The 10,673-nt window shown below is 48.0% G+C and overlaps 1 protein-coding gene across 1 annotated transcript; it reads left to right on the top strand.

The window, feature by feature from the left end:
* meaf6 (MYST/Esa1-associated factor 6) lies at window positions 1–4,376 on the top strand. The gene is made up of 7 exons (XM_080001010.1): window positions 1–239; window positions 633–748; window positions 1,103–1,190; window positions 1,316–1,361; window positions 1,998–2,187; window positions 3,784–3,817; window positions 3,922–4,376. Exons 1-7 carry the CDS (start codon window positions 150–152, stop codon window positions 3,934–3,936), a joined length of 579 nt encoding a protein of 192 aa, XP_079857136.1. The 5' UTR covers window positions 1–149; the 3' UTR covers window positions 3,937–4,376.
* The last annotated feature ends 6,297 nt before the right edge of the window (window positions 4,377–10,673 follow it).

The following is a 10,673-nucleotide window of genomic DNA, read 5'->3' as shown; positions in this document are numbered from 1 at the left end:
GCACCGCTCGGCTTTACGAGCTTCCCGTGAACGCGTCATCGGCTCCGTTATCGCCCTGTCGTCTGGCGCCACCCCCCGGCCGGAGTGCGCTATTGCCGTTCGCCTCCAGCCGCGCCGCCGTTGGGTTTCCTCGACTCACTCCATCCATCATGGCGATGCATGCGAAGGCCGCTCCGCCGCAGATCCCCGACACCCGCCGGGAGCTCGCCGAGCTGGTGAAGAGGAAACAAGAGCTCGCGGTGAGTAAACGCCACGCTCGTTTAGTTTGTACACCCACGGGCGACGCGCCGCAGCGCGCTGGCTCCCGTTAGCTCTCGGCTAACACGCTTTGTATCCCTGGCAAGGGCCCTGCTAGCCGCCAATGCTAACATGCTAACATTAGTTCGCCAACCGCCACAAAAAGGCGTTCAACGTACAATGTATGTAACGAAGCCGTGGACGTAACTGCAATTCAGCCATTCAACTACAACTCGAATTCAAATGGTATTTGGCAGAAATTGCAATGAATTTAGCGCCCGTCGCGTCTCTCGCGGGGCTGCCTGGCGGCGAGCGGTAAAAACAAAAAACACAAAAAAAAAAACAACCCAAGAAGCTCAGCGCTCGCCGCCTGCCGATCTCTCCCAACATGGCAGGAGACGCTGGTGAACCTGGAAAGACAGATCTACGCGTTCGAGGGCAGCTACCTGGAGGACACCCAGATGTACGGCAACATCATCAGAGGATGGGACAGGTACCTCACGAACCAGAAGTAAGTAAAGCGGCCAGAATGGCGTAAAACGCCTTATTTTTTGTTGTTATACAGCGGGGAGGGGAGGGGTGGGTATGGCTCTATGACGTCACAATCGCGTCACGCATCAGCGCGCAGGTTGGCGCTCGTTATGAATGGATCAAAGCGCTTGGGAGTGGAAACCAATTTGAAGCTGTATTGACTAACCGAACCTGACCTGTACCCTGTCACTTAAAAACCTAAGTGCCCGGGGCCCCTCGACGAGAACTCAAGAGGAGCTGAAGTCATCGTCACGTTTTGTTTTTTTTTGCCGCGCAATCCAGTTACCCCGACGGCGAACTCATTCCCGTCTCTTCCGCTTGTCGTCTGTGGCAGGAACTCCAACAGTAAGACGGACAGGAGGAACCGGAAGTTCAAAGAAGCGGAGCGTCTGTTCAGCAAGTCGTCGGTGACGTCGGTCGCGGTGAGTCCCCTCCCCCGCCCGCCCCCCCCCCCCCCCGTCGTTTCGGGTGTGATTCGCCGACTTTGCCGAAGACGTAACGACCGCCGACGTTGTCTCCCCCCCTCCCTCTCTCTCTCCTTGAACAGGCCGTGTGCGCGCTGGGCGGGATACCCGATCACATGAACGAAAAACGTGAGTTTGTTCTACGGGAGCGCTCCAGCGAGTCACAAGTCCCCGGCCTTGCTCTTTACGTTTTACCTTTGTTGACGTTTTTTCCCCCGATTTCTATTGTTTATTTTTGTGCCCAAGCGGTTGATGCAATTACACCCTTTTCCAGTCAAGATGATTTTGAGGTTTGGCAGCGTCAACGCAGATTGCCTTCCGAAGTGAAATCTCTTGTGATTCCGGTCGACGTTTAATCGCCGAAATTAAAACGAGTTAAATTAAATGTGAAACTGCTTTATGTCATCAAAATGCAGCGGTCCAAAAAAAAAGAACATTTAAGAATTCTAGGCTGAGAGGATGCAGGGGGTTCCCCGCTGCGTTGTGGTGAATTCCTGTCTGCAACATTCGATTTTTATGACAAAAATAAATTGAAACTAAATGTTAACAATTACTGGATGGATTTCCATAACAAACTCTCTGGCAGGTTCGTTGGGTAACAAGGAAAAATTGAGCACAGCTGTGTTTCAGCCGATGAATTATTAAACTGGCTGGATCGATCCCAGCCCCACTCTTTAATATGGGTTCAGGACGTCCCGCGTTCCTCCGGTAGCCCCCCCCCCCCCCGTGCGGCGTCGGCGCTTTGACACTGTGTCCCGTCCTCAGGCGAGCCAGGCAGCGGCACCGAGAGCGACACGTCCCCGGACCTGCAGAACCAGGAGAACGAGCCCAGCCAGGAGGACACGGAGGACGGCGACGGGACGCTGCAGGACCTCAAGCCCCAGAAGGCGGCGTCGTCCTCGTCGGGCGGGCACCACGGCAGCCACAAGAAGAGGAAGAACAAAAACAGACACAGGTAGGACGGCACGGACGCGGCCTGCGGCGTGGCCAGCGGGAGGCTTCTCCGCGGGGCCGGTGCCGGCGGTGGTGGCCCCACCCTGAGCCCTTAACAATAATAACAATAATAACAACAGCTAATGACGCTCTGGCCTTACGGTATGTTGATTGGTAAGAGGCGATGCGTCGTCCGCGGTTGTCATGGGCGTGAGGCCGTTTAAACGTTGTCTTTTCACCATCTCGGAAGCTGTGTTCAACTGGTTCAGAAACAACTGAAAGTAAATTGTTTCCCATTTCCTCAACTGTGTTTAGTTTCTAATTTCAGTTGAAGCGGCTTGGTCGTTCTCTTAGAACGGGAACGCACATAAGAAGCGTGAACTAGTATTAAAAGTTTCCTTGCGTTGTTTGATCGGGCTCATAACCTTTTTTTAAACATATTAACCTCCATATTGTTTTTTTATCACAGCCCGGCAGAGCGGGTCTGAAGCGCTGTGCCTTCTTTTTGGACTGATCAGGGCTTGTAACAGTGTGGACTGCAGTACAAATGGACCCTTCTCACGGAGATGTCACAGCAGGGTCCAAACTGCTCATGTCCTTCAGTTCATGACATGGAAATTGGGTCTTGGGGGGAAAAAAAACAAAAAAACTTTTTTTTTTCATTTTTTTATGGCAGCCTTTGCTATAAAGTTTTGCATATGGAAATTTGTTAAACAAAATAATCTTATGGATTACCACTTTAATTATGCCAGTATACCATACTTTATTCCAGTGTGGAATAAAGAATGGTTAGTGGTCCATAATGGTGCACATGTTGCGTAAGGAACCTCTGTTTGAGCCGTTGTGACGTCTCTATGAGAAGGGTCCGTTACGGCTACGATTTGAGCTGGTGGGCAACCAGTCGGCTTGTGGGCTACGAGCCGGGTGGGTAGGGTACGAGTGGGGCTGGTGGGCTACAAGTCAGGCAATGATCCGGGCTGGTGGGCTATGAGTCGGGCTGTGGGCTACGAGCTGGGTGGCAAGGGTACGAGTTGGGCTGGTGGGCCACGAGTTGGACTGGTACTAACGACTGCTGCTCTCTTCCTTCCCCTAATGCAACCCCTCCCCTCAGCCCTTCTGCCATGTTTGATTATGACTTTGAGTAAGTCTGAATTTTCTTCCTGCTCCTGTGGTGTTAACATCCTGCCTGCTGCAAGCCCCGTCCTTTCTCTTCCGCAGTCTCTCCTTCTCTCTCTCTCGACTCTTCCATTTTTTTACATTTTATTTCTTAGTTCATGCCTGCTAGTTATTGAGCCAAACTGCATGTCCGACACTGCATCGTTGAGCCGTGTGCCTCCAAAACATCTCAGCATCTCACTTGACTCCATTAGACGATGAGTTTTTACTTGGTTTTGTCGTGTTTTATTTTACTTGATCCCATTCTTATTCCAAATGAAAGTTTTGCTATATTAATTTATGACAAAATATATATAAGCTTTTTCTGCCGATGTGAAATGCAGAGATTATAGGTTTGGGTAATGCATTGGCGCTCATATGGACCTCGCTGGCTTCCGTCACTGTCGTGTGGCACCGCCGCCACTTTCCCTAAAGCGCTGTTTCTGTGCATTCTTTCTTTCAGGTTCGATATGAAGGTGAACAAGAAACCCAGAGCTGTAAGTTGGGACGGTTTCTGTGACATTTCTCTCCCAACACTGGGCTTATTTTCTGCAGACGTTCTAACGTCTTCTATCCCGCGGCCGTTGTCTCCTTTCTGCAGGACTATTCGACTTAATGGAGAGAAGACGACGAACTGGACAAACAGAGGAAGTCTGTGGATATGCCTTCTGGACTTTGTGAACTTTGTATTCATTTGGTGGTTGTCATATTTCTGGCTGTACTGTGTATATTGCTTGTAACATTCCCCTCCCGTCACCTTTTTCATCATTTTGTGATAACGCCTCTCTTGATCGACGAACTAAAGCTGTATTGGTCTTGCATGTCACTACAGTACAGCCCATTCGGGGCCTTTTACAGTAACACACCATAATGTATAGTGTTAAAAAGCATATTTATTTTGTTATTCATTTGTTTCCCGATGTCCGTGTCTCAGAAACTGTCTAGGAGGTTTAGTAAAGTTGACGTATTCCTACCATAGCTCCCTATTGGCAACGGCTTCTTTTATCGCAAGGCTTTTTTTTGTGCATAAAATGGAAATAAATGACCAAGACATCATATCGTCGCTTGTTTCTTGCAAGGTTTACCACAATTCTGTTTCAGGGGAACTCTAAAAACCCCTCCCGCGTTGGCTGTTATGACCAGCCCTGCTACTTGAATGGTGGTCATACCGCCCATCCGGGTCGGTGAAGCCCGGAGGATTTTAAATCTGCAAATTCTCGGGAGAGGCCGATGTGTGCCTAGCCTTTTTTTTTTTTTTTTTTTTTACTTATTTATCTCCCTGTTAAAAATAATATAATTGAAGACATTTCTCTATATATATATTTAGGGTCTTAATCAGACCAGCGGTGAGACGGTTTCCATGCTGCTAGGGCTGATTGGTTTTGCATTCTCTTGTGACGGCTCTCACAGTCACAGTTTGTTTTACCTAAAATAGTTTGGGGTAAACGGGCACGTTGCACAAGTGAGTGCTATAGCCATACTGGCCACTTTTCACCGGCTGTCCATTTTATATTTTCGTGACAAAGTGGCCAGGGCTGTTGAAATTGTGGAATGAAACAGGCAACAGACCTGTGTCTAGAACGTGTGGTCGTCATGCAATCCCAACGTCGCCCTGTGGGTGGCGTTAAAGCAAAAGCGGGTATGTCGCTGATGTAGCTTCGAACTTTTGCCCTCAATTGGAGGAGAGGGGTTGATTTAATTTATCATTTCCCATCACATAACTTATTTTATTTATGGTCTTACAATATATCAAAGCATGTTTAACTTGTCAAGGGGGCTGGAAGCCAAAATTTTAGTTGTTAAAAAAAAAAAAATGTTGCACAGGAAATGCGATTGCCACACTTAAGCAATGACTCCAAACGTCACACCGATGACGTTGGAATGACGTCATCGCCGCGCTGGGGCTCAGAGCGGCGCACTGGGGTCAGGAGCGGCGCGCCGGCTCAATGGAAGCGCCGCTGACAGGACATGTGATGGAGAGAGTGACGGGCTGAAGTCCTTCCCCAGATCGCATTCCTGGGTTTCATGCTGCTCTGCCTCCACACCATCCCAGAGTCGCATTTCGCTTGGAATGCAAGACAATTACTGGGGTTTTTTTGTTTTTTTTTTGTTGTTTTCTTTTTGGTTCCCTCAGTCCCACCACACCAGTCCCTCCTTGTGCCTTTTTTTAATTTCCAGTGGTGGAAGAAGTACTGAAGTAAAAGTACAAATACCCTCACAAAATGACCATATTGACATCTCGAATTGAGTAAAGTGAGGAGCTTAAATAGTAGTAGAAAAGTAAGAGTACTTGTCATATCCTGGTCCCTGATATAACAGAGCCTGTAATATGGAATGAAGTGACTTTTTCCTGCAGTGCTGCCCTGATATGATCTCCAAGAAAAAACATTATTTGAGGTGTCAGTCATTTACAAGGACATGGACCCAATAAATCAGCAGTTTGATAGATCAAATCCCTTATTTAGTTTTTTTTAAGTAACGCGACTCTGTTCAAAACGTGGCGTAAAAAAAAAAGTGTGAATATATGCCGATATGATGAGATATTTGCTTTGAAAAATTGCGGAGTAAAAGTTTAAAGTCTCCCAAATGGGATCTGTTAAAACTTGAGAAATGAACTGATTTCTCATATATGCGCTTGACCGATATGAAAATGAATACAAGAGTTTTTAGTGGGAAAAAAAGTTCATAAGCCTCTCCATTAGGACCCTCTCTTTCTTCTGACCAGGACTCATCCAGGGGCGGTCATAGTGATTTGGAGGCCCCGGGCAGGACCAACGTGAGGCCCCCTCTCCACCTCGCATCATGCAGGCGTGGCTAGCAAACAAAAACTATTTAGAGGGGGCTGTTTTTCAGTGAGCAAAGCGGAATAAGAATTCAACCATAACCATTCAAACGCTCTCCACTCAGTTAGAAGAAGACAATGGGAAAAAGAAAAAGATGATCAATATAATAAATACTATTCCAAATACTTTATTGAAGGACTCAGGAGTCGGGAGTCACTCCAGCGAAAGAGTCATCTGACCGCAGCGACTCACAGGCTGAACTGAGACTCCAACATGGAGCCAAAAGATCTGAGAGCCCCGAGTCCCAAAAAATGTCCTTGACACCCGAAGCGAAAGCGTTCAAACCCTATTCATCGGAAATGGTATTGATCCTGTCAGTACTCCTACTTGTAAATACGAATGGATGTATTGTAATAGAAAACATCTACCAACACTATTTCTCTTTTACCTCATGAATACTATCGGAAATTAAGGATAGGATTAAAGATTCTGTCCTGTAACTCCGTTTTGTAAGTTGAGTCTGTCTGCCTGCCTGCCTGTCTGCCTGCCAATCAGTGGTGCGGGAAGTACGTAAACCTTTCAACTAAGTTAAGCACAAGTACCCTGACATGAAATAACTTGTGCAGTGGTGTCCACAGCGAGCCAAACCGGCCGGCCGCCCCGGCATCCGTGGACCGGGCGCACACTCGCAACGCCGCCACGACACCTTGGGGGGGGGCCTTCACACTCAGCCCGGGTCTCGGGAGGAAACTCTCAAGTCCCCGCCTCCGACGTTTAAGTCCCCATCCGACGCTAAACCATAAAGTCTAGTCCCGCCCTCCTGGACGGATCCGGATGGACGGCGTCTGAACCCTCACGCCGCCGGGTGGCCTTTCCCCGCCGGCGCTGGCCCCCGGACGCTTTCAAACGTGCGCGGAGGCCTTCAAAAGATCACCGTGGCGCGGAAGCCTCAAGCCCGCCCAACACCGAAGTCCTCACCCAGCCACTTGTCTCCTTAAACCACCGAGTGCTATCAAGGTCTCCTTCAACCATGCGAAATCCGATATTTCATAATATCCGATTTAAAAAAAAATCATGTAATTCATCAGACTCGGTTTTGTACTGATGACGATCCTTGTTTATTGGTACTTTCGCTTCTTTTTGGCCCGTTTGATTCATCCCATGTAGTTAATTCAGACGACATACGTTGCACTTGCGCCGCGGTGTCGTCGGCACGGACCTAAATAACAAACAGCCGCCCGGCACCGTAGCGCCTTAGGTGTCCGCTCTGCACGTTCCCCAGGGACCTTTTTATTTTTATTTTTTAAATTTTTTTGAAATTCGAATTATTGGGAAACGTCCACACAAAGAGATCCACGCAAATCGACGAGGCCCCCCGAGCCCTCTATGCCATACGGAAAGACCGCCTGTGGACTCGTCCGAGGCTTTAACATTGTGTCCTGGTGGTCTTGAAGACACGCTGTTCATTTTTCTCTTATCCCCTCCCAACCACACACTCCCTGTCTCACAGCGGTGTTTCCTCGTCCCCTCCCCGTGTGCCTCCTCCCACAGAGGGAGAGAGAGAGAGAGCGATGGAGGATCTGGGACCGGGGACCATCTCAGCCCATGACTCAGTTTCAACGAGTCACTGTTTTAAAATGCACTTACCGCCATGCGCAATGGGATCTGGCAGGAAACGTGTGCTTTTCACGCGGTAACATACCAGTCCTAACCCCGGGCTGGGTGTGTGTGCGTAGGAGTAATGATTTATTGTGCATTTTTTCATTGGCTCAAAAGAGGATTCATGTTCCCGTAAATGTTATAAGCTCAAAAATTCACTTGTTGTTCACAATGTAATCTTTGAGCATCGCAACTTGATAAAATAATATCACATTGGAAAATAATAAAGAAAAAAGCTCTATTGTTATTCAGATTATTCTTATTCTTATTATTGTGTCAATAATAAAAGACAAAAAAAATAATTGTTTAAAAATTAATTAAAAATAAAATAATAATAATGACAACAAACAAAACAATAACAATAATAATAATAATAACAACAACAATAACAACGATAATATAATTAATATTGTGTTCTGAGATCTTCAGCGTCTGACCGCGGGCCTGCGGGTGGTCCGAGTCACTCGCGTGTCTCTAATTGTTTTAACACTTTGCCCCAGAAAAACTCGCATCTCAGATCGTCCGAGCCCACGAAGGGCCCAGAGAACCGCCACGGGCTGACATGCTGTGGCCTCGCCGCTGGCCCTCCTCCTCCTCCTCCTCCTCGGCCTCCTCCTCCTCCTCGGCCTACCCCCCTGGGACAAAACAAGGCCGCTCTTTTGCATCTTCTTAAAAACAGGGTCAAGCGTATTTCAGGAAGAGTCATGGGAAAAAACCCAAACATCGTAAAGGCTGCCACAGGGCCTTTTGGGTTTGGGTTTTGGGTTTTGTCCGCGGGCTGCGTGTTTTTTTTATTTTTATATTTTTATTTTCTTGTGTTGTTGTTTGTTTTTACAGGGTAAGGCACAGGAGTTAGAGAGGCATTAAGGCCATGTTTTTCTTCGGGGCGTGGCGGGTGTCATTTAAAGAGACGATGGACCCCGGAGACGATATTCAAGCGCCGGCGGCAAAGTTTCCAAATCCCGGCGGAGGGGGATCGAACCGGGAGCCTCGGACTCTGTCTCCGCTCCGTCAAGGTCTGCCTTTAAGAACCTGGACCCCTATCTGCGGCTGTCCTCTGGGGATCGGGCCCCTTGTCGTGCGCGCAAAATGAACACGTTCGTCACATCGACGCGACGTGAACCTTTCCGGCGCCGTCGCTTGAAATTCATCACGTGACGCCGTGGCCACGAGGACCCCCGGGGGCCCACAAACGGCTTTCAAGCCTCTATCAAGGCGGTTCGGACTCGGATCCGATAGTTCCTCCGATAGTTACGTCAGTGGTGGGAAAAAAAAAAAGTACTTAAAATCTTGGATTCCGGTTGAAGTCCTCCAACGAACATTCCAATCAAGCAAAAAATAATCAAACACTTGATATTTAATGCACTTTACGTAGTCAAAGTAGAAGTAGTACTTGTGTGTAAGAAAACACTCCGTCCCCATTTGTCAAAGAGCCAAAGCGGCCGCCGTGGTCCTTTTTTTTTTCCCCCCAGGTTGACGGCATGAATGGGAAAAACCCTTTAAGAAAAAAAACAACAAAAAAAGAAAAAACCCCAAAAAAACGCAGTGTTTAAAAAAAAAAAAAACGTGTAAAAAAATAATTTCAAAAGTTGGAATTGTTCCAAATCTGATGAAAAGTCAGTACTCGAGGGTTACTTCACGTCTCGCGGCAGCTTCTCTGTTTCTCGTCCGGCGGCGTGGAGACGACCCTGGCGCGGCTTCAGCATAAACACGATCAGACCATGTCAGCGCTGCGGGTTGGGAACTGTAAATATTTATGTGGATTACATAAGGAATAATTCGGACGCATCTACGGGGGACTACTCGGTGGAAAAATAAAGGCTCCGGGAGGAGCACCTTTTTTGGATGTGGACGGAGGGGGGGGGGGGCGGTTATAATTATTTATGTATCAACATTGCGGCGCTCCAGACCTTCACGCTGAGCCGTCGGGGCTCGTTCCAACGAACGCAGAGTCGCGTCGTCCCATCAGATAATTCCCCAAAGAAAAATCATTAGCGAGTAAATCACTCGCCGCCAGTGGCCTCGTTTAATCACACTATCTGATTTTTACTTACCGGAGGGAAAAAAAACAACAAAACAAAACAAACGAAAAAAAGCGCCTCTTTGAAAGGCGGCAGGCCGCTCGCCCGGCCCTCTTCGAAGGACGTTGGACTTTGGGTCCCTCCGCAGACGAGCCAGTAGACTCTTGACCGCGGGGCTGGACGTGGTCAAAGATGTTAAATGTGTTTTTGATGAAAAAAAGAGAGAAAGATTCATTTATTTATAAACTGTTCTAGGGACCGGATGTGCTGGAGGTGAGTGTGGGGTCAGCCCCCAGAAGACAATGTACAGTACTTCATGAGGGATATAGCAGCATTAAGCCTTCCTAGGTGACTATGTCCACGACTATAAATAAGATGTAATACATACACTTAATAATAATAAAAAAAACACTTAAACCAAGCTTATTGAGCGGAGGTCCTTTGCTTCCCTCAATAAAGTGAATACATTTTTTTTTTAAATATATTTTCAGGACTTCCGCTTCTTCTCCTCTGCACCTGCTCCTCTGCGTACTCGAGGCACGAACTCGACGTAACTAAATCACACAGCCGTGTTTTAAACCTCCGCGGGGGACAGACGGAGCCTTTGTTCCCGTCCCGTCGGTATAATTACAAAGTCAGCTCCGCTTTGCGGTTCCCGCCTGTGAACCTGTTTCCCTGGGCGCGACGTCGTGTGGCGCACGACGCCGGCTCAGGCCAGATCGTCGGTCGCCGGCCGCCTCGCCGCGAGGCGCTTCTTGAAATGACGCGATTTGAGGTCGAAACTGATTTTAATTTTTTTTTTAATAAAATAAAAAAAATACAAGCGTCTCCTCTTCCAAGGCCGAGACCGAGGCACAGCCAGAGCGAGGTCATTCGCGCCGACCTGTATG

Source organism: Zeus faber (assembly GCF_960531495.2).
Source record: "Zeus faber genome assembly, chromosome: 1".
NCBI lineage: Eukaryota > Metazoa > Chordata > Actinopteri > Zeiformes > Zeidae > Zeus > Zeus faber.
Note: the sequence above shows the minus strand (reverse complement) of the source record. Positions and strands in the feature narration are given on the sequence as shown.